The sequence below is a fragment of the Salvia miltiorrhiza genome, chromosome 4 (assembly GCF_028751815.1).
Source record: "Salvia miltiorrhiza cultivar Shanhuang (shh) chromosome 4, IMPLAD_Smil_shh, whole genome shotgun sequence".
Lineage (NCBI taxonomy): Eukaryota > Viridiplantae > Streptophyta > Magnoliopsida > Lamiales > Lamiaceae > Salvia > Salvia miltiorrhiza.
The window spans coordinates 9,239,905-9,263,108 of record NC_080390.1 but is presented as its reverse complement, the minus strand read 5'-3'; the positions used below and the strand labels follow the sequence as shown (position 1 = coordinate 9,263,108).

At 37.8% G+C, this 23,204-nt stretch overlaps 3 protein-coding genes and 4 long non-coding RNA genes across 12 annotated transcripts; 5 read left to right on the top strand and 2 right to left on the bottom strand.

Moving 5' to 3' along the window:
• Window positions 1-430: 430 nt before the first annotated feature.
• LOC131022614 (protein ENDOPLASMIC RETICULUM-ARRESTED PEN3) lies at window positions 431-4,371 on the top strand. Of its 2 annotated transcripts, none has more exons than XM_057952120.1 (2): window positions 431-2,133; window positions 4,019-4,077. In XM_057952120.1, exon 1 carries the CDS (start codon window positions 669-671, stop codon window positions 2,082-2,084), a length of 1,416 nt encoding a protein of 471 aa, XP_057808103.1. In that variant the 5' UTR covers window positions 431-668; the 3' UTR covers window positions 2,085-2,133; window positions 4,019-4,077. The 2 variants fall into 2 exon arrangements, with proteins under 2 accessions (XP_057808103.1, XP_057808102.1); XM_057952119.1 differs by lacking the exon at window positions 4,019-4,077 and adding an exon at window positions 4,233-4,371 and having other exon boundaries at window positions 432-2,133.
• LOC131022957 (putative FBD-associated F-box protein At3g50710) lies at window positions 4,079-6,336 on the top strand. The gene is made up of 5 exons (XM_057952497.1): window positions 4,079-4,084; window positions 4,233-4,785; window positions 4,955-5,103; window positions 5,191-5,335; window positions 6,167-6,336. Exons 1-5 carry the CDS (start codon window positions 4,079-4,081, stop codon window positions 6,334-6,336), a joined length of 1,023 nt encoding a protein of 340 aa, XP_057808480.1.
• A 1,698-nt stretch (window positions 6,337-8,034) lies between these two features.
• Window positions 8,035-10,452, top strand: LOC131022607 (uncharacterized). 5 transcript variants are annotated; one of them, XR_009101354.1, is made up of 3 exons: window positions 8,035-8,209; window positions 9,296-9,361; window positions 9,765-10,452. XR_009101354.1 is itself a non-coding variant. In XM_057952118.1 (3 exons), exons 1-3 carry the CDS (start codon window positions 9,314-9,316, stop codon window positions 10,356-10,358), a joined length of 549 nt encoding a protein of 182 aa, XP_057808101.1. In that variant the 5' UTR covers window positions 8,035-9,313; the 3' UTR covers window positions 10,359-10,452. The 5 variants fall into 5 exon arrangements, 1 of the variants encoding a protein (XP_057808101.1); XM_057952118.1 differs by having other exon boundaries at window positions 8,035-9,361; window positions 9,765-9,801; window positions 9,895-10,452; XR_009101353.1 differs by having other exon boundaries at window positions 8,035-9,361; window positions 9,895-10,452.
• A 639-nt stretch (window positions 10,453-11,091) lies between these two features.
• Window positions 11,092-13,924, top strand: LOC131022613 (uncharacterized). The gene is made up of 4 exons (XR_009101361.1): window positions 11,092-11,192; window positions 11,278-11,308; window positions 13,111-13,175; window positions 13,773-13,924. It is a non-coding gene; the product is annotated as an uncharacterized LOC131022613 (long non-coding RNA).
• LOC131022609 (uncharacterized) lies at window positions 11,259-11,765 on the bottom strand. Its single transcript, XR_009101358.1, has 2 exons — window positions 11,686-11,765; window positions 11,259-11,586 (listed from the first exon to the last, which is right to left on the bottom strand). It is a non-coding gene; the product is annotated as an uncharacterized LOC131022609 (long non-coding RNA).
• Window positions 13,925-20,173: 6,249 nt separating the features above from the next.
• On the top strand, window positions 20,174-23,007 carry LOC131022612 (uncharacterized). The gene is made up of 4 exons (XR_009101360.1): window positions 20,174-20,274; window positions 20,360-20,390; window positions 22,194-22,258; window positions 22,856-23,007. It is a non-coding gene; the product is annotated as an uncharacterized LOC131022612 (long non-coding RNA).
• On the bottom strand, window positions 20,341-20,942 carry LOC131022611 (uncharacterized). The gene is made up of 2 exons (XR_009101359.1): window positions 20,769-20,942; window positions 20,341-20,668 (listed from the first exon to the last, which is right to left on the bottom strand). It is a non-coding gene; the product is annotated as an uncharacterized LOC131022611 (long non-coding RNA).
• Window positions 23,008-23,204: the final 197 nt, after the last annotated feature.

Here is a 23,204-nt window from a genome sequence, read left to right as displayed (position 1 = left end):
AGCATTTTCTTATTTTAGGGTTATTTGTATGTAAATACAAGAACTTTCAGCATTTTCTAGTTTTTCCACGAACTTTATTTTTTGAATCTAAATACACGAACTTAATGTTTTTCTGATTTTTCCCATGATGAAATATTCCAATCAAATTAAAATTAATTATTCTATCAATTCTCGCTGTCATTCTCCACTGCGTGAAACAACAAAAACCCTTCAAAAAGAATAAAGTCATAAAATTCATCCCATTAATTCTCTGTGTAAACAACACAAATTATTCAAAAAAAAAAAAAGTAAACTCATTATTCTATCAATTCTCGCTATCATTGTCTGCTAATTTCTATCAATTCTTTCATCTTTCTAATTTATGTCTCTAATTGTGGGTAGAATTATAAACCCAACTCGATAATATTGTTTGTAGTCCGAGGGCGGCCATTCCACATAAACAGCTTGGGCGTAATTCTATACACAGAATCTGGGAAGAAAAATCCAAAAAACACATTAATTCATTCTTTTATGAGAAAAAAGTATATTTTCATTTGTAAATATGCAAAAAAGATTCTCTTGTTTTACTCGATGCTTCAAGATAACTGTATTTGCTCAGACAAGTACAAATCTTTCCCCAAATTCCAATCCAGACCTAATTCCTAAATTCCCCACCAAAACCACCGTAGATGAACGGCCTAAATCCCGCCACCGCCACCGCCTCCGCCGCCGGCGACCGCATCAAGCTCAACGTCGGAGGCAAGCTATTCGAAACCACCGTACCCACCCTCCGCTCGGGCGGGCCGGATTCCCTCCTATTCGCTCTATCAAACCGGTCGGGTCACGACCCGGTCTTCATCGACCGCGACCCGGAGGTCTTCTCCGTCCTCCTTTCTCTCCTCCGCTCCAACCGCCTCCCCTCGACCTCCAAGCGCTTCTCCAACCAGGAGCTCATCGACGAGGCGCTCTACTTCGGCATCGAGTCGCACCTCCGAGCCGCGCTAGCTCCGAGCCGGCTCAACGGGATCGACGCCTCGCTATTCGCCACCGTGAAGCCCTCCTCCGACGGCGTCGTTTCGGATTTCAACGCGATTGAATCCGACGGATCGCTGTGGGCGGCGCACGGCGGCCAGATCACGGTCTACGATTGGAACCTCAGCCACACGGCGACGGCGCGGACGCATCTGGATTTCATCAATTCCGTGAAGAGGATCGAATTGGACGTCGCCGCAGTCGGATCCTTGCACGGGTCGGGTTTGCATTTCTACAATTTGGCGAATGGGCGGCGGGTTCACTCAACCGAGTGGGTCGACCCGTCCGATGTGAGGATATACAAGGCTCGAGTCCACGCGATTGCCGACTCGGTGGACTCGGTTTACGCTTCCTTCGATTGCCACCACGGCGAGAATTGCGTGCTGATGATCGATAAATCGACGATGGAGATCTCGTCGGAGATCGGGAGGATGCCGGGGAATTCCGCGAAATATATGGTTCCGACGAAGCTGACGTATGTTTCCGAATTGGGGCTTTTGGTGGGAAGCTCAGTGACGTCAGGGGCGTTCGGGTATTCGGGTTATATCCGGCTGTGGGACCCAAGAACCCGGAATGTGGTCTGGGAGACTATGGAGCCCGGGTCGGGTCGGAGCAGCCGGTTTGGGGATTCGTTGGCGGATGTGGATGTTGATTTGGATGTGTTAGCATTGTTGAAGATTTGCTCGAAATCGGGGGATTTAGCCATGGCCGATTTGCGGATGTTGACAGAGGATCCATGGCTGTATCTGAAGGAGAAGAATCCGAGCTTGAGGGATGTGGGGAGGAATGGTGGCGGTGGCGGTTTTGCAATACATTGTTACCGGAAGCAGGCGTTTGTGGGGAGAGGCGGCGAGTTGGAGGTGTGGTCGCGAGTGGAGGCGAATGGGGGCGAGAGGATTGTGAGTGAGGAGATGTATAGGAGGAATTACATGGATAAACTGGAGGATTCGGAGCGAGGGGCGATCAAGAAGATAGAGGGTGGTGGTGATAGGCTCTTTGTGACTAGGGAAGATGTTGAAGGGATTGAGGTTTGGCAAAGTTCTCACAACTCCGGCGCCGTCGCAGCTTCATGAGGTCACTCGTTGCTACTTTGGACAATGCTTCTCAATCTTGGAGTTGGAGGTACTCTTGTGCTAATCTTGAAGCTATGGAGTTTATATTTGGGAATGTTTGTGCTTTGTAAACTAACATTTGCATTGCTATTTATGATGAAACATCTTTACTTGATCGCATCAAAATGGGTTGTATACAATTAGGGTTATCGTTTATGGCTTGAGTTTGAGTTGGATTTTGGTTGTTGAGACTTGAGAGATAAACAAACATGAGACGTCTTGACTCTTGATTAGAGATGTTAATCGGGCCAGCCCTATCGGGTTTCGGGTTAATCGGGTGCGGGCTAATCGGGTTGGAGATTTTGTCGGGTTATAAATTTTCAACTCTAACCCTAAACGTTCGGGTTTCGGGCTTAAATGCGTAAAATAAAATAATCATTTGTATTTTGTTATTTTCAATGATCTAATGTATAATGTATAAAATATACATAGAAATCAAAGATATAAATTATATAGCAAGCATGAAATGCAAAAATATAAAATATTGAAAAAAACATCAAGATTGCATAACATATAAAATAAGTTGGTAACAATAAAATGTTAAACTTTGTTAACGAAAAATCAATAAAATATCCAACAATAGTTTGAATTCATAGAAACAAAGCATCTAAAAAATACAGAAAAGTGAAATGATGAGACTTTATAATATTTTGTCATTTTTTTATTTTTATATCTAAATATTTAATATTAAGTATTCGGGTTTCGAGCTAGCCCATCGGATTAGTAGGGCCGGCCCTATCGGGTGCCGGGCTATTCGGTTACGGGCTAATCGGGTTGTCACTTTTATTGGATTGAAAATATTCAACCCTAACCCTCTCGGGTAGCGGGTTAATCGGGCCAGCTCACGGGTTTCGGGCTATATTGACATCCCTAGTCTTGATTTATTAGAATAATTTAAATATTTAGGGGTGTTTACTTTGGAGGATTAGTTTTGATAGATAAAAATAGTAACGCTAATCCTTTATTTAGTTTGATGAATTGCAACTTTGAGATATTTCAAGGCCTTAATTATTTTGATTATTTTTATCATTCAAACTATTTGCCGGATTCTTATCCCATGGAAAGAGTGGGATTAGAGATATACTATAAAAATACTCAATCATGCATATAATTAAATCATGTAGTATATAATTAATCATAGTGTGTTATCTTGATTTTGCTGGTTAAGGATATTTATGATAAATTATCATTATTCTTCTCTATTATGCGTTAATATTCATATTTTAAAGAATTAAATGCACTTTAATAATTTAATACAATTATAATAAATATAAGCATGGATTTAATCAAACATCAATTTAGATGAAGATATGTTTTGTTAGATTAGATTTATTTAAATCTCATGGTGTGAACTTACAGTGTGAGAAAAAAAAAAAAAAAAAACTTACAGTGTGAGAAAATATTTAAAGAAGGTTATACTCCACCATATTTAATTTGAAAAATGATTAGAAAAATTGGGTGGTATCTCATTTATTTAGAGAAAAATTATACGGATAATATAGAATAAAGTATATATATCCACCCTATTACGAGCAGTTAATTCACAATTAGGGTTTATGAATATTTAATTAGGATTTAAAAATCCTCGGTTATAATTTATTAATCATAATTTTGAATTTGAACCGATTGAGGGTTCAATATTTTAGTTGAGACTGTCTCCACCGGCAATAAACCTAACTTTATAAGTTCTCGGTTGGAACCAAAGGACTATTGGTGACTATTTTTTTTTTCTTTTGCCTGACCTGAACATAGCTGAGCTGAGGTAATTCTTTATTTTGATTTGGACATTGTTTTGTTCTGGACTCAAATTTGTTTTGAGTAGCGCAATCAGCCAATTAATCCTAGTAATAGTTTCTTAGTTTCTAAGTCGTCTGATTTTACATATGTATTTATAGAAATTGATTGAAGTAGTGATGGATGGGAAGTATTTGAAACCCCATTCAAATTTTCTGCCAATGGAGGTAATCTCAAATTCCTATTTTGGCTAATGTGAATTTACGTATCCCTTTATTGAATGTTCAGTCATTTTTCTTCATGTAAGATTTTATTGTTATTGATTCTTGTATTGTTTTTAATATTTTGTTATTGGATTTTTGTTTTGTTTGTTAGTGTTCTCGGAGATGCGATGGTGGAGTTCATAGGATTAGTGAGTTGCCTGATGAAATTGTTCTTGTCATATTGTCTTTCCTATCATTGAGGGAATCTGTAACCACTAGTGTTCTTTCTTCCCGATGGTTGGATTTGTGGAAACACATCCCTAATCTCAACTTGGATGCGAAGCTTCTAACCAACCAATATAAGAAGCCTATACGACGAAGCAATACATGGTATGCTGAAATGTGCAAGTATATAGAAATAGTAAACTCGGTTCTCCAACCGCATAAAGCCCCTTGGCTGAAAGAATTCAGAATCTCTTTGATTGCAGACAAGTCAGCGCAGTGCGCAGTCACCAAATGGCTTGAATTTGTGCTTTCAAGACAAGTTGAGAGGTTGGAATTGGACTTGCAATGTCAGGGTACATGTATTAAGGTTTCGAGTTATGTGGTTTCCCTTGAAGAGTTGTTAAAAGACAGACCTCAAAATCTCATTGGTTTTAAATCCCTCAAGAGTTTGTGTCTGAAAGGTTTCAATGTGAGTGGCGAGGCTATAGACTCGTTCCAACGTAATTGCCCCCTGTTGGAGCAATTGTATATCCATGGCTCAATTTTCACATCTGACGTTGTGATTTGTGGCACGGCATTAAAGCAGCTTGATATATATAATTGCTATGGTCTGCTGTCTTATGGTGAAAAGTCCATAAAAGTTTCTGCTCCAAATCTTACTTGGCTCAGGGTATACTCATCACAGAAATTGGTACTTGAGAATATCCCAAAAACTTGTTGGTGCAGATTTTGATACAAGAACAAGACCTGCAGGAGCAAAGCATTTTGCTCGTGCAGCCCGACTGCAATTTCTCACCTTGGATCTCTTCTATCCCGATGTTAGACTACTACTATGGCTGCAACTACTTTTCTTGGTATTGTTTCTACATTCTATATAACTTAACAAGTAATTGCTGTTTCCGCAGGTGTTCTTTGCGAATGCCTTTCCTCAAATTCCTATGTTGAAGAATTTGGCTGTTAAATATAGTGGAGCGTATGAACACGGTCTCTTCCCTGTAACGGCTTTGATACGAGCATCTCCTCGTCTTCAAGTATTCAGATTAGAGGTTGGTTCATTTACAAAAAGAAATGTATTCTTAACACGAAGCTCTAGACCAAGCTACTTTGTGCCGTATTTTCTTACATAGCTTTTGGTGCGTGCATGTTGAGAGCCAGTTAAGATTTCATTCTACATTCCAAAATGGTGAAAGGCACTGGCACCGGCATCGGCATCGGCATCTCAAAGCGTTCGAGTTCAGTGATTTTTCTGAGGGCGCTGTCGATCATATAGAATTGTTGAAATATATTTTGGATAATTGCATTGCGCTTCAGAAAATAATTCTCTGGTGTCCATCACTGTCTTGGGCCGAGCCACAATTTGCCAGAGACCTCCTTGAACAACTGCTTGATGGAGAAGTACCTGACCACATTCGACTTTATATTGTTTAATTATCCTTGTCATTTTCAACAGATATTTGTGATTTTGAACTAATATTGATTTTATTTTTATTTTTATCATGTCTAGTGTGATTGCCCTGCATTATGTTATGTCATAATAGAATTACTTTCACAAGAAGCGGGATGGATGAAGTTTATATAACTCGACGCATAATGAAGAGAATAATTACTGAAAAGATGAAAATGCTCTTTCGCGTTAAAGTTTGCAATGACAAATGTGCCTTTTCTAGGAATAAGATTTCTCAATTAACATTTTGTATCATTTCATGTGAAAACTCTGATCCAATTTAAACCATACTCGATATTTCTTAATTAGGTTGGAGTTAGGGTTGAGCATTAGTTCAAAATCGAATAGCCGGTTTGGTTGATTTGTAATCCGGTTGCTCACCCCTAGTTGGAGTCATGTGTGCCATCTCTTACATGTTTTGTTCATATTTATCTTAGATCTCTCTTTCCTCTGGTGTAACCGCCTCCCGTCGACCGCCAAGCGCTTCTCCAACCAAGAGCTCATAATCGAGGCGCTCTACTTCGGCATCGAGTCACCGCTCCGAGCCATGCTATGCTGGCTTCGAGCTGGATCAACAGGATTGATGCCTCGCTATTCACCACCGTGAAACCCTCCTCCGATGGCATCATTTCGGATTTCAACATGATTGAATTCAACTTTGTATTGTTTAATTATCCGTGTCATTTTCTACATTTATTTATGATTTTGAACTAGGATTAATTCTGTTTTTATTGTTGATTATGTCCTGTGTGATATTCTTTAAATTGCTCAAGTACATTACGAATTAATACCTCTCGTGAGAAAAACTCAATTTCATTAGCCAAAATTAGATTAATAGCTTCCATATAAATACCTATTTTCGAACAATTTCAAATAACTAGAATAAGCCATAACTAGAGGGAATTAAACATAGTAATTCTTACGAGTACTCCTAGTCTCCTACAAGTAGGGATGTCAATCGGGCCAGCCCACCGGGTTTTCGGGCTAGCCCTATCGGGTTCCGGGTTAGTCGGGTGCGGGCTAATCGGGTTGGAGATTTTTTCGGGTTGTAAATCTTCAACCCTAACCCTAAACTTTCGGGTTTCGGGCTAGCCCATCGGGCTAATTAGGTTAAAGGCGTAAAAATAAAATTATCATTTGTATTTTATTATTCCTAATGATCTAATGCATAATGTATAAAATATACATAGATATTAAAGATATAAATTATATAGCAAAGCATGAAATGCAAAAATATAAGATATTCAAGATTACATAAACAAAATTATATTAAAATGAGATAGTAAAATTTAATATGTATCAATGCACTAGAATCAATCTGGATTATTACTGAATAATTAGTGGATTTGCCATGCATGCACGTCTCATTGACAAAAAAAAAAAAAATAGTATCACTTTTAAATGAGATACTAATAATTAATTTCTAACTAATGAGATACTAATAATCAATTTCTACAAAAAATCAGTAATTAATTTCACTTTTTTTAATGAGATTGCACACACACACACATATATATTCTAACTAATGAATTTCACTTTTTTTAATGAGGCTACATATATATATTTAAGCAAATATCATAGATCTAAACATAGCAGAAGTTGTAACTGGATGCATCAGTCACAATTCCGTCAGCCCACCGGGTTTTCGGGCTAGCCCTATCGGGTTCCGGGTTAGTCGGGTGCGGGCTAATCGGGCTGGAGGTTTTTTCGGGTTGCGATTTTTCAACCCTAACCCTCTAATTTTGTCGAGTTATTCGGGTCGGCCCACGGGTTTCGGGATGCATTGACATCCCTACCTACAAGCATATATAACCAAATTGATTTTGGAACTCACAAACATAGTAAGCCTTTCAAAAACTTCAGTAGCGAAATATTAACCAATTCTGTACAGAAAATTGTGTTGGTACTAAAAACGAAGTACGAACACAATAAAATTTCCGGCACTATGGATTATTCATATTTCTTTATTTGTTTGTTTATTATTTTAAAGGGGTAATTGTCCCTAAATACATTAAGTTTTACCATTTTTTCAAATTGCACACCATCTTTAAAATTCACCTCATAATACACAATCTTTTTTTTTTTTTTTTTCTGGAATTTCCCACAGCCACCCAACCACCTAAACATGAAAATGTCGTGCATGCCGGAAATGCCACATATACACACCGGAAAATTTAACTAATTGGCGTGGCAGCCATGTAGGTAAAACGACGTAGTTCTGATTTCTGAAATTACACTTTAATTTTTTTTCTTTCTATTTTCTGCTAAATCCGAATATTTCAAGATAATAGAACTAAACCCCTAATTTGACGAAGTAAGCCCTAATTCGAAATAGAGAACTGTCCCCCCACATTTCTGAACTGAAACTCAAACACCAGACACCAAATCACGCAGCTGCTCATGGCGGTCTTGCCTGGGTTCGACGGCGCAGGGGAGCGGCGGCTGCTCACGGCGGTCTTGCTCGACGGCGCCGGCTCTGGGTATCCTTAATTTTCTTGTGCTAGTTTTTTAAATAAATGTTATTTCCATGGAATTCATAATGTGCATGTGCTGAATTAAGGATAAAATGAATGCACTGTTATGTTATGTTTGTTGTTTACTCATAATGTCGAAGATGCTTTAGTGGAAAGATTATGGGTTGCTGTTATTTGTTTATGATCTTTGGGGATTTTTCTGCGCAAATGGGTGCTTCAGGGAAGTGGATAAAATCTTTGATTAAATTTTAGAAAAAATAGAAAAAAATATACTTCCTATCTTTCTTTTTTGGGACGTCCACAAAAAAACTTCCTAACTATTTTTGGACTACTCCACCACTTATAATTACTCACTTTCACTTTTTCACAACTCCCAATATTAATTATAAAACCTTTTTCACCACTCTCAATACACTCAACTACCTTTTATTCCCTCTCAATATATTCCACAATATTTTTTCTTAAAACCCGTGTCACTCCCTCCTAGAAAGTTCTTTCATGGACGGAGGGAGTATATACTAAAGTGCAATTTTAGAAATCAAAACTACGTCGGTTTGCTTACATGTCTGCCACGTCAATTAATTAAATTTTCCGGCCTGTATATGTGGCGTTTTCGGCGTCCACGTCATTTTCACGTTTAGGTGGTTGGGTGACCGTGGGAAATTCTAGAAAAAAGAGAAAAGTTATGTATTATCGGGCAGATTTTAAAGATGATGTGCAATTCCAGAAAATGATGAAAGTTAATGTATTTAGGGGCAATTACCCCTATTTTAAATGAGAGGATGTATTGAGTAGTTATCCCATGTTAGTGTCGTGACCTTCTCCAAAGCCAATGAACCTAACTTAGTAACTTTATAATTTATCGGCTAGAATAGAACCAAAGGACTGTTCCTGATCCTGACTTTTTCTTTAATTCTTTTTTGCCTGATGAGGATTCAGAATCTTGGTAATTAATTCTTTGTTTTCATTTGAACATTGTTTTATTCAGCACGCAAATTAGTTTTGAGTAGCACAATCAGCCAATTAATCCTGCTTTCTTTATAATAATTTCTTAGTATTTAAGTTTTTAATTTTACATCTGTATATATATAGAAATTGATTGAAGTAGTGATGGAGGTGAAGTATTTCAAATCCGATTCAGATTTTCTGCCCAAGAAGGTAATCTCGAACTCTCATAGTATATTTGCTTGCTGTCTTTTCTCTTTGATTGTTGATTCCTGTTTTGGCTCTTTCATGAATTAAAATTAACACTACCTCCGTCACGTAATGACTAATGAGTACCCATTTTGGGATGGCACGGGTTTTAAAAAATGCATTAAGTGTGATGTGAAATTATGAATGGAGTAAAAGTCCCACTTTTTGAGTGTATTAATTTAAGGATTGTACTCATTTTGTGCACAGACTAAAAATGAAATATAAGTACTCATTTTGTGGACGGATGGAGTATTCAGTATTCATGATTATCACTCTTATCAGTGTACAGTCATTTTTTTTCATGTAAGATTTTATTGTTATTGCATTGTTCTTAATATTTTGTTATTGGATTGTTGCTGTTTGTTAGTGTTCTCGGAGATGCAATGGTGGAGTTGATAGGATTAGTGAGTTACCTGATGAAATTATCCTTGTCATATTGTCTTTTCTATCACTGAGGGAATGCGTTACCACTAGTGTTCTTTCTTCCTGATGGTCAGGTTTGTGGAAACACGTCCCTAATCTCAACTTGAATGCAAAGCTTCTAACCAACCATTATCAAGAGCCTATACGAGGAAGCGCATGGGATGCTGAAAGGTGCAAGTATATAGAAATAGTAAGCTCGGTTCTCCAATCGCGTAAAGCCCCTTTGCTGAAAGAATTAAGAATCTCTTTGTATGCAAACAAGTCAGCGCAGTGCGCAGTTGCCAAATGGCTTGAATTTGTGGTTTCAAGACAAGTTGAGAGATTGAGATTGGACTTTCTATGTGTGGGTCCAAGTGATGTGGTTTCCTGTGAAGAGTTGTTAGGAGACAACAAGGTGTGCCTACCTCAAAATCTCATTGGTTATAAATCCCTCAAGAGTTTGCATCTGAGATGGTTCAAAGTGAGTGGCGAGGCTATAGAATCGTTCCTACGTAATTGCCCCTGTTGGAGGAATTGTATATCCAATATTCAATTTTGACATCTGATATTGTGGTTTGTGGCACGGCACTCGCGCTAAAGCCCCTTGATATATATGGTTGCTATGATCGGCCTTTTGATAAAAGTCCATAAAAGTTTGTGCTCCAAATCTTACTTGGCTCAGTGTAATGACCCGACTTTTAATTGAGGATTTAATTCTTCTAATGACTTATTTAAGGATTTATTATGATAATTAGGGTTCGGCATCCATTAATAAAATACAGACTTATATGAATTTGATGATTTATATACATGATAATTTATTTTTATTTTATTTTCAATGAGTGACACTCAAAATATATTTTGAGTCCATTAATTTATTAACGATTATTTAACATTGAAGTGTTAATTATAGATCTTTTAATTGATTGTTAAAGTGAGCCTATGCGATTATTTAATTTATTTAAATGGCAAGCTCAATTAGATTTTATACTTCAAATGAGGAATTTGGCTTATATGTATTAACGTAAGTTTCGGACTACATAATTATTGAATTGGGCTCAAAAGTTTATTTAATTATTTTTTCTTTAAAGCCAACCCCACCACTTCACCATTTTCACACCACCATATTCAACTACTACAAACCATTTTCATCAGCAAGATTTACGAGACAAAAATTCCACAAGCATGACAAAAATTCCACAAGCATGCTGAAGAAAGTCCATATTCATACTTATCAAGCTGAAGAGAAAGTCCATGTTCATACTAAAGCTGAAGAATTTTCACGATCCTCACCACCCCATTTTTCTTTTATAACCTACACCATTCTTCACCCAAACCTCACCACTTCACCATTTCTAAATTCTGCAGTCTCAATTTCACACAGCAAGTTAAGGTAATAGAATGAGGATATTCATCTCTTTCAATTTATTTTTTTCACAACTGACGTTTCTAATCTTAGTGATAAACAAAATCTGCAGAAATAAATATCTTCCACCACACCTATTCAAGGTATTCCCCTTTTATCCAATATATCAGAGAACCACCAAACGAGAATGATCCAAAAGAAAAATTTACATGTATTAACGTATGAACTGAAATTTACAGTATTTGATTTTTGCTCAAATCCTATGTGCTAAGTGTTCGACTGAATTTGAGGCTTGAAACCTTTGAAGGGGGGGCTGACCCTGCTGTGTGTGTGTGAGTCGAGATCAGAGGGAGGCGGCAGCCTCGGTGGCTCGCCGTCTCTGGCGATGGCGAGACGGCGGCGGAGCCGCGGTGGTTCCGTTCTGCCAAGAGAGAAAGAGAGGAAGGATTTCAGTTTTTAATTTAAAAAAAAAGGGGAAAAGATGAGGGAAGAAAAAGGAGAATAGGGAGATGGGGTATACCTGGTTGTCGGCGGTCGACGGCTCCTGGCCGTGAGCCACCGGCGAGGACGACGGAGGCAGCAGCGGCGGCGCACCGTTTTGACGGCGGCGTGCGTCCTGTTCCGACAGATCGAGGAAAGAGAGGGAGAGGGTCAGGGCGTGTAGAGAGATAAATAGAAGAGAAGGAAATGGAGATGGCGAGATGAGCGACGGCGCCGTGGTCTTCAGGCCGCGGCGGATCTGCCGCGAGAATGAGGGAGCAGGCGGCGGCCCGGCGATGGCGGCGCACCGCGGTGGTGGTGTCTGCTGCGCTTGGGTCCAGCGGCCGAGAGAGAGGTGAGCGATTGAGGGATCAGCCGAGATAGAGAGATAGAGGCGAGAGGGTGAGAGAGGACGAGAGTTCAGGGGAGGAGAGAGAGGCAGCAGCCGCGCCGCTCGCCGGCGGCGGCGGTGGCGGCCGCGTTGAACGGCAGGCGGACAGAGGGAGTCCGAGAAAGAGAGATGAGAGGGTGAGTGTTGGCTGAATGTGTGTGTTTGAGTGTGTTTAGTGTGTGTTTTATTTAGGTTTAGAATTAAAAGTGGGCTTTGGGCTTTTATTTAAATTGTTGGGCTTGTTGTTGGGCCGAGACTTGGGCCAATTTTATTACTTGTTGTTGGGCCGAGACTTGGGCCAATTTTATTACTTGCTGTTGGGCCGAGACTTGGGCCGATTTTAATAAGTGTGTGGGCCCTTATTTAATTAACAGATGGGCTTCGATTTAAATGTTTGGGCTCGGCCCTTTACAAATAAAATTTGATGGGCTTCTTTTAATTAAAGGATTTGGGCCTATTTTAATTTAATTGTTTGGGCCTTATTCAAAGAAAAACATGATAGACTTAATTTATCTAATTAATTTGGGCTTATATCTATTTAAATTATTTGAGCTCTTAATTATTAATTTAAATTGAGCTTGATTAATTTAATTATATATTGACCTTTAAATTAATTATTTAAATGGAGTTCTTTATTTCAAGTATTTATAAATGGATTATAAAATAAAATATTTTGAGTTAAACTCTCATTTAAATTAATTCTTTTCAAATGACTTATTAATATGGATTATTTGAAAATGATTAAATGATTTTAAAAATAAGAAAGCATGATCTATGATGATATAATTTATCTATGTGATATTATATGAATTGTTATTAAATGACGGAATATTTAACTTGATGGCGTGAGTAGAACGAGTTATGATTGATGCGCATGATGATGTTCAAATAAACGGTTTCGAACCTAAATGTTAGTTATGTGATAGATGTTTTGAGTTTAAGGTTTTGAACGAGACAAGATTAATATGGATGCTAGAACCCTAAAATCATTAAAGGAGATAGTTTAGTTTAGAGACCTATCTTCCTTTCTTACACGACTTTCTTCTCGAACTTATCGACTCTTCGTCAATAAAGGTCCAGACGGGAAGTGAAAGCTAAAGAAGGAGGTAACTCTACGCCCCTAGTGGGAACGGAATGAGGTGGGCTTTCTTAAAACACGTATATAGAGATCCCCTGCATCCAGGCCTCTTATACGAAATGAAATGAATGACATGATATGACTGTATTATTTCAAATGGTGAATGGTTCTTATGAAATGAAATGTTTATGGAAATGATTAAATGATGAATGGTTCTTATGAAAGGAAAGGAAATGTTTATGAAATGATTGTCTGCCAAAAAAATGTTTATGTTTTATGTATGTATCCTATCTGTGTTGGTTCGCCAACTATAAAGGAAATCGAATTCGGACCCTACGCTAGACGAAGGTTTGCTAGTAAGGGTTAACGTGTACACTCATGGAGACTGTGTGTCGCTTGCGACCGGTCTTGGCGTCCGTGGAAGGAGGCCTCCTTCCCGGCGTGTAAAAGGAACAGATATGGATCATATAGACTGAAAATGGGATGCGCATCCAACTTTATGAAATGAAAGAAAATGTTTAGTAAGCACAGGTCCTTCAAGTAAAACCCTGTGTGTTACTGTTGGCAGTACAATAAATGATATAAAATGTTATATTTCCGGCATATGTTCACTGAGTATTTTTACTCAGCCCTGCATGTTGTTTTCCCTAATGTGCAGGTTGAGCGGGTGATGGAATGGAGTGGAGTTGAGCGGATGTACCTTTTGACATAAAATAATAATGTAACCTTGAGTATACATCTTCATATGTATAACTCACACGTATTTCCGCTGCAAGATACTCTGATTATGTTAATGTTTTATTTTAAGTATGATACTCTTTTGTTGGGTAATCCACTTCAACGGGCCTTCCTGAACGAATGTCTTGTTTTTGCCCAAGTGATCAGTTATGATCCTAGTGTTATATAATAATTGTCTCTTTTCGTAAAATGTTTGATTGTTAAGTAAATGCCCCTTTCTTTCCCCGCTTCTTAATCCCCTTCCCGAGTCATAACCCCGGTTAAACCATCCTTAGGGATTGCGGGCTGTGACAGAGTGGTATCAGAGCAGTTCGTTTGCTCTGGCCCAAGAATTTTCTTTCAAAAGCCAAGTATAGATCGAGTTATTTGACTTAAATGAATCTTATGACACCGCTCAACGCTCCATTGCATCACGCTCAATCAAAGAAAAAGGTAACTGAAGTTACAATGTTTAATTATGTTATGGATTTAAACTGTTGCAAGAACATGATTGTGAAAGATATGCTATGAATGAATGTTGAATGATTTACGTTGGTATGACAGATTTGATGCGTACTATGTTAATACGATTCGAGGAATGAATGATAATGAACACGTTTTCAAGGAATGTAGATTGTTATAAGTTTTATGATCACATTTGCAAAAGAACATAGATTGATGGATTTATAGGGTATCCCTATAACCTAGATGCTTGAGAATGACGAAACAGAAAATGAATGAACATCACGAATGTTTTGGTTTCCTTCGGGAGACTGTAGTTTCTTTGAAACTCAAAGATAGACTGAAAGGATACGTGCCACGTTGAAAGTAAGTCAACGAAAGGTGGCATGAGACAACTTCAAGATGGACGTTACACCACGAAGGTTTTAAGCATAGTCTCTACGTTCGAAAGTTCACACATGACAGAATATCAAATTGACTTCGTTTCATGATGAGTTGTAGAAAGAATATGGTTTGACTGTTACATTACTATGTTGTAATATGTCTACTTATGTAAGAATGTTGAATGTTCAGAATATGAGTCTAGAACAAATGATCCTAAGTTTGAACTTTTAGCTTACTGCGAGCTGAAGTTTTATTATATATAGTATCTTGAGGGTTTAGAAGACCCAGAATTACCAAGTTCGGGATGATGTTTCCCGTGTAACTGGGAAGTGATTATGTTGGACCTGGCCAGTCCACATGATCCAAATCTCAGTAGACGTCTTTTGGGTTTATAAACCCCTGTATTTCAACTTCAGTTTAAAAATCAGATGGGTTCTCACTCTAGGTCATTTTGTTCGACCTGGTAGTTACTCATTTCTACCCTCTGGTTATTTATTTGAGTCTCTTGAACAAATTTTCTGCAACACTTTATTCTGATATCATTTGAGATTTGAGTTTTTACAACTTTTGAGTTGCCCTAGTAGATTCTTTTGAGGTATACGACTAAGAAGTGTTAGTATATTGACTTAGTAAGTTACCCAAACTATAGCTTGGTTAACTGTCCATCAGTTTGTGTCTAAAATTAGTTGACATTAGTTCTTCTCCTATGATTATTATCAACCATACATTTTGTTAGCAATTTATAGTACAAACCGTAAGGTTTGAGAATAAGGACTTGAGTTATTTTGTCTATGCTGATTTCACGATGGAATCATGGAAAAAGTGTTACACATGTGATATGAGAAAAGGAATGTATTGATGATCGTTTTTTTTGAAAAATAGAATGTCTGGTAGATGAGAAGCTAGAAACGAGATGGGGACAAAAATGAACCATTACGAAGGATGGATGAACTTTTTCTCGAGTAAAGCTTGTTATAGCTATGAAACCAAGAATCCAGTTGAGGGTAAACTCTAGATTAAGACGATGAAGAGAACCTTTGATTTTATGTACCGCGCAAAAAAAAAAAAAAAAAAAAAAAAAAAAAAAAAAAACGCCTTCATGTGTTGCGTTCCAGTTGACTAGATCTACAGATTTTGGTGGGAGGCCAAAAGAAAAGCAATGACTCAAGAATGTTAGCAAACTTGTCTTAGTAAGACTATAAGACGGACACATATTACATATATATTTTATTTTCAATATCTGCGATAAGTGGAAAGAAACGAAAATGTTCAATCTCAAGCAAAACAAGATGTCTATGACCAAGTACGACCAGATTTGCTGCGACATATCCGTTATGCCCCACAATAGGTGGACACCAATGAAAAAAAAAAAAAACTCCCGAAGAAGTTTCGCCTTGGCCTAAAGTATGAGATAAGAATGGCGTTCGCCAACCACGGTGAGTTTACGTACTTTGAGTTGCTCAGCAAAACTCTAGACGTCGAGGTAGTTATGCACGGGGATCACCCGTCACAAATACAAACTGAACAAAGCAATCAAGACATGAAAAACTTTTCACCCATAGAAGGAACGACGATAGTGGCACGTAGTTATATGAACCTGTAATTGAATGTAGGATCACTTAAGGTGGTAGCGAATAACTTGATGTTATACCAATATGGAACGTAGATGTAACCCTAAGAATGGACTGGTTAGCTGAGAACTATATGCTATGATTTATGCAATGAATGGGAAATCTCCTTCAAACCTCCAGGAATAGACGCTTTAAGTTTTCACGAGATTAGTATAAGGAGCGGATACCAGTTATTTCATACATACAAGCCATAAAGGTGATAAATAAGAAACATTACCAAGCTTTCCTTGTATACCTAAACGGAGGAGCTAGAACCGAAAGGACAGTTGAGGACATAGAAGTTATACGTGAGTTCCATTATGATTATCCAGAAAACTTACCAAGACTGCCACCCAACAGACAAGTAGAATTTACCATCGACCTAGTACCAAGATCGACATGTGTATCAAAAGCATCGAACAAGATGACTCCAAAGGAATCGGAGAACCTAAAGATCCAGTTGCAGAAACTACTAGACCTAAGTTAGATCATGTCTAGTGCATTCCCACCGGGAGCGCATATTTTGTATGTTATGAAGAAATATGGCACTTTGAAAAGGCGTACAGACAATAGAGCGATGAACAAACTAATACTCATGAATGAATATCCTTTACCGAGGGTAGATGAATTGTTCGACCAACTCAAGGATGCAAGTGTGTTTTTCCAAGATCGATTTTAGGATCGAGTATCATTAGCTAAAAGTCATACAAGAAAGTATACTCAAGACAAATTTTAGAATGGGTTATGACCACTACAAGTTTGTAGGTGTGCCATTCAGGCTAACAAATGCCCAGATATATTTATGGGCATCATTGATAGAGTATTCTACCTTCACCTGGATAAGTTCGTCTTAGTGACTCCAAGAATGAAGATGAACATAAGGAACATTTAGGGACCATGTACACAAGTACTATTGGGTGAACGAATTTATGCCAAATCAGTAGGTGTGAGTTTTGCTCAAGGAAGTGGCATTTTCTGGAACATATTGAATGATTTGAGTTTATATATGTGTTTATATTTATTAAATATTGCACATATAATTTACTTAGATTAATTTGAACACCAAGGTTCAAATTTGATGAAGGCCGTGAGTCATAAGGCCAGAGACGAGCGATGCTCGATTTTAATTGAGTTATTTTGAGCATGCCAATGTGTTTAGAATAATTAAAAATATTTGTATTTAAATTTTTGGAATTTATTTCCATTAAATACGAATTTTCTAACTATTCGATGATTTATTAAGTTGAGATATGTGGAGTATGTGAAGTCATGTAAGTGAACTAGCAGTGCATATGAGTTAATGCTATGTTAGTAAGACTATATGAATTATTTGAGTATTTATGAGATGAGCATGATTAGTAAGTTATTGAGCTTTTTGAATTGCATGAGAAATGCATATAAAATGGCTAAGTATGAGAAATTAGCATGGATTAGATTTATTAGTTTAAATGAGGTAAATAAATTAGAGAAGCATGTTAATTAATTATAGTTGGAATTTAGTATTTAATTACAAAGTCCGAAATTTAATCAAGAACTATGAACATGATAAATTGTTAAGATATAATTTATTATTTTGAGTTTGATATCGATTATGTGTCTAAATGGAGTGAGTGTGAGAGTTATGAATAACGCACATAAATGTTGGTATCTGACACTCGAACAATTGGTGTCGAGTATAAATGATAGTTTACTGATAAAGAGTTTTGATGATTTTGAATTGTAGTGCTAGAGATTCTAAAACCTGATAAGGAATTTGTAGTAGCTGATGAGACAAAGAGGATGGGTTGAACCCGTAAAGGATTATGATTTTGGTATTAACCATCACATGGACAAGACCAATGTAGTAGATGATACAGTGAGCCGGAAGGCCTCGTTTAAGATATGATAAGATGGTGATAGAAGTGATTTAACCACCCAGCTTGAGGAAAATTGTGGTAGGAGCACGAAGGAAGGATGAGAAGTTACGAGTAAGAATAAGGATAAGAAATTTCAAGAATTACAACGACGAATCAGATAATGCTATCTTCTTTGAAGGGAAGATATGCATCTCCATGACAATGAACTTAAGAATAAGATAAAGCCATGGCACCCATATACTGTCACCAGGAAGTACTAAGATATATTAAGATCTAGAAAAATTCTAGTTAGGAGGAATGAAACGAGATGTAACCTCATTTGTTGAAATATGTCTTGCGTGCTAGCAAGTGAAGATTTTATAACATATCATATTGTTACTTTGAGTCTTTGAGCTCATAAAGTCTAGCTTAATATCGTGTTTGGGACAAACCGAACCCTTAACGAACTAATGGATTTGTCGAGATGGATTTTTCGAATCCTTCAGACTTAAGCAAAGGTTGTCACGAAAGGGGGTAGCCAATGCCCACATGACTCGAGATTCCGTCGAAGAATGAATAAAAGTTTATAACGGCGTTTTAGGTTGCCTGCCTACATGCTCGAAATGGTTGGTCTCCTTACAAACTGTTTAAGTTGCCTTAAGAATGCTTTAGAGATATTAGTCATTATAGTTCCGCTTAAACGACATAGAAATTACTAATAAGGTATGTTGAAGACGACCGAGCTAAACCGGGGTGAAAGCTGAGAACATGTTTTTGCCACTCATTGTGAGACATATAATACCAGTTATCAATCGACTATCGATAGGTTGGCAAATGAGGCGTTATACCTTAGGAAATATAGATCACCACTTTGTTGGGATGAAATGGCTAGACGATTGAAATCATCCGTCAAAATTTGATAGTGAATAAAAGAGGGCCATGATTGACAGAGTCATATGTTGACAAATGATGAATTGACCTATGATGTGAAAGTGGAGAGATAATTTCCATAAAAGTTTCTCCATCAAGAGAAATCATTGGATTCAATGTGAAGGGTAAACCTAAACCCCGTTTTATAGGCTCATACGAGATTGTAGAAAGGATGAGCCCAATAACTTATTGGTTAGCGTTAGCGCTAAGCTTTGAGAATGTGCGTAATGTATCCCATGTGTCGCAAATAGAGAAGTATGTTTACGATTCAAAGCATATGATCCATAAGGACAACATTGTTATTAGTCAATATTTGAGTTACGAAGGAAGATCCAAATCTATCTTAGATCGGGAAGTTCAGGTACTAAGGACTAAGTCGATACCGATAGTAAGGGACCTATGAATATATCATGGTCAAGAATAGACTACGGTCTAACAAGAAAGTGAAGTACTCAGAGTTATTTTCTGAGGTACAAATTTCGGGACGAAATTTCTTTTAAGGGGGATAGTATGTAATGACCCGACTTTTAATTGAGGATTTAATTCTTCTAATGACTTATTTAAGGATTTATTATGATAATTAGGGTTCGGCATCCATTAATAAAATACAGACTTATATGAATTTGATGATTTATATACATGATAATTTATTTTTATTTTATTTTCAATGAGTGACACTCAAAATATATTTTGAGTCCATTAATTTATTAACGATTATTTAACATTGAAGTGTTAATTATAGATCTTTTAATTGATTGTTAAAGTGAGCCTATGCGATTATTTAATTTATTTAAATGGCAAGCTCAATTAGATTTTATACTTCAAATGAGGAATTTGGCTTATATGTATTAACGTAAGTTTCGGACTACATAATTATTGAATTGGGCTCAAAAGTTTATTTAATTATTTTTTCTTTAAAGCCAACCCCACCACTTCACCATTTTCACACCACCATATTCAACTACTACAAACCATTTTCATCAGCAAGATTTACGAGACAAAAATTCCACAAGCATGACAAAAATTCCACAAGCATGCTGAAGAAAGTCCATATTCATACTTATCAAGCTGAAGAGAAAGTCCATGTTCATACTAAAGCTGAAGAATTTTCACGATCCTCACCACCCCATTTTTCTTTTATAACCTACACCATTCTTCACCCAAACCTCACCACTTCACCATTTCTAAATTCTGCAGTCTCAATTTCACACAGCAAGTTAAGGTAATAGAATGAGGATATTCATCTCTTTCAATTTATTTTTTTCACAACTGACGTTTCTAATCTTAGTGATAAACAAAATCTGCAGAAATAAATATCTTCCACCACACCTATTCAAGGTATTCCCCTTTTATCCAATATATCAGAGAACCACCAAACGAGAATGATCCAAAAGAAAAATTTACATGTATTAACGTATGAACTGAAATTTACAGTATTTGATTTTTGCTCAAATCCTATGTGCTAAGTGTTCGACTGAATTTGAGGCTTGAAACCTTTGAAGGGGGGGCTGACCCTGCTGTGTGTGTGTGAGTCGAGATCAGAGGGAGGCGGCAGCCTCGGTGGCTCGCCGTCTCTGGCGATGGCGAGACGGCGGCGGAGCCGCGGTGGTTCCGTTCTGCCAAGAGAGAAAGAGAGGAAGGATTTCAGTTTTTAATTTAAAAAAAAAAGGGGAAAAGATGAGGGAAGAAAAAGGAGAATAGGGAGATGGGGTATACCTGGTTGTCGGCGGTCGACGGCTCCTGGCCGTGAGCCACCGGCGAGGACGACGGAGGCAGCAGCGGCGGCGCACCGTTTTGACGGCGGCGTGCGTCCTGTTCCGACAGATCGAGGAAAGAGAGGGAGAGGGTCAGGGCGTGTAGAGAGATAAATAGAAGAGAAGGAAATGGAGATGGCGAGATGAGCGACGGCGCCGTGGTCTTCAGGCCGCGGCGGATCTGCCGCGAGAATGAGGGAGCAGGCGGCGGCCCGGCGATGGCGGCGCACCGCGGTGGTGGTGTCTGCTGCGCTTGGGTCCAGCGGCCGAGAGAGAGGTGAGCGATTGAGGGATCAGCCGAGATAGAGAGATAGAGGCGAGAGGGTGAGAGAGGACGAGAGTTCAGGGGAGGAGAGAGAGGCAGCAGCCGCGCCGCTCGCCGGCGGCGGCGGTGGCGGCCGCGTTGAACGGCAGGCGGACAGAGGGAGTCCGAGAAAGAGAGATGAGAGGGTGAGTGTTGGCTGAATGTGTGTGTTTGAGTGTGTTTAGTGTGTGTTTTATTTAGGTTTAGAATTAAAAGTGGGCTTTGGGCTTTTATTTAAATTGTTGGGCTTGTTGTTGGGCCGAGACTTGGGCCAATTTTATTACTTGTTGTTGGGCCGAGACTTGGGCCAATTTTATTACTTGCTGTTGGGCCGAGACTTGGGCCGATTTTAATAAGTGTGTGGGCCCTTATTTAATTAACAGATGGGCTTCGATTTAAATGTTTGGGCTCGGCCCTTTACAAATAAAATTTGATGGGCTTCTTTTAATTAAAGGATTTGGGCCTATTTTAATTTAATTGTTTGGGCCTTATTCAAAGAAAAACATGATAGACTTAATTTATCTAATTAATTTGGGCTTATATCTATTTAAATTATTTGAGCTCTTAATTATTAATTTAAATTGAGCTTGATTAATTTAATTATATATTGACCTTTAAATTAATTATTTAAATGGAGTTCTTTATTTCAAGTATTTATAAATGGATTATAAAATAAAATATTTTGAGTTAAACTCTCATTTAAATTAATTCTTTTCAAATGACTTATTAATATGGATTATTTGAAAATGATTAAATGATTTTAAAAATAAGAAAGCATGATCTATGATGATATAATTTATCTATGTGATATTATATGAATTGTTATTAAATGACGGAATATTTAACTTGATGGCGTGAGTAGAACGAGTTATGATTGATGCGCATGATGATGTTCAAATAAACGGTTTCGAACCTAAATGTTAGTTATGTGATAGATGTTTTGAGTTTAAGGTTTTGAACGAGACAAGATTAATATGGATGCTAGAACCCTAAAATCATTAAAGGAGATAGTTTAGTTTAGAGACCTATCTTCCTTTCTTACACGACTTTCTTCTCGAACTTATCGACTCTTCGTCAATAAAGGTCCAGACGGGAAGTGAAAGCTAAAGAAGGAGGTAACTCTACGCCCCTAGTGGGAACGGAATGAGGTGGGCTTTCTTAAAACACGTATATAGAGATCCCCTGCATCCAGGCCTCTTATACGAAATGAAATGAATGACATGATATGACTGTATTATTTCAAATGGTGAATGGTTCTTATGAAATGAAATGTTTATGGAAATGATTAAATGATGAATGGTTCTTATGAAAGGAAAGGAAATGTTTATGAAATGATTGTCTGCCAAAAAAATGTTTATGTTTTATGTATGTATCCTATCTGTGTTGGTTCGCCAACTATAAAGGAAATCGAATTCGGACCCTACGCTAGACGAAGGTTTGCTAGTAAGGGTTAACGTGTACACTCATGGAGACTGTGTGTCGCTTGCGACCGGTCTTGGCGTCCGTGGAAGGAGGCCTCCTTCCCGGCGTGTAAAAGGAACAGATATGGATCATATAGACTGAAAATGGGATGCGCATCCAACTTTATGAAATGAAAGAAAATGTTTAGTAAGCACAGGTCCTTCAAGTAAAACCCTGTGTGTTACTGTTGGCAGTACAATAAATGATATAAAATGTTATATTTCCGGCATATGTTCACTGAGTATTTTTACTCAGCCCTGCATGTTGTTTTCCCTAATGTGCAGGTTGAGCGGGTGATGGAATGGAGTGGAGTTGAGCGGATGTACCTTTTGACATAAAATAATAATGTAACCTTGAGTATACATCTTCATATGTATAACTCACACGTATTTCCGCTGCAAGATACTCTGATTATGTTAATGTTTTATTTTAAGTATGATACTCTTTTGTTGGGTAATCCACTTCAACGGGCCTTCCTGAACGAATGTCTTGTTTTTGCCCAAGTGATCAGTTATGATCCTAGTGTTATATAATAATTGTCTCTTTTCGTAAAATGTTTGATTGTTAAGTAAATGCCCCTTTCTTTCCCCGCTTCTTAATCCCCTTCCCGAGTCATAACCCCGGTTAAACCAT

Bases quoted from the DNA above. Each gene is read 5' to 3' on its own strand.
- LOC131022957 (XM_057952497.1), top strand. The intron at 4,786-4,954 runs GTAATTGCCCCC...TACTTGGCTCAG, and splicing joins GGCTATAGACTCGTTCCAAC to GGTATACTCATCACAGAAAT. The intron at 5,104-5,190 runs GTTAGACTACTA...CTGTTTCCGCAG, and splicing joins TGGATCTCTTCTATCCCGAT to GTGTTCTTTGCGAATGCCTT.
- LOC131022614 (XM_057952119.1), top strand. From the start codon at position 669: ATGAACGGCCTAAATCCCGCCACCGCCACCGCCTCCGCCGCCGGCGAC.
- LOC131022607 (XM_057952118.1), top strand. From the start codon at position 9,314: ATGGAGGTGAAGTATTTCAAATCCGATTCAGATTTTCTGCCCAAGAAG. The intron at 9,362-9,764 runs GTAATCTCGAAC...GCTGTTTGTTAG, and splicing joins CAGATTTTCTGCCCAAGAAG to TGTTCTCGGAGATGCAATGG. The intron at 9,802-9,894 runs GTGAGTTACCTG...CCTGATGGTCAG, and splicing joins TGGTGGAGTTGATAGGATTA to GTTTGTGGAAACACGTCCCT.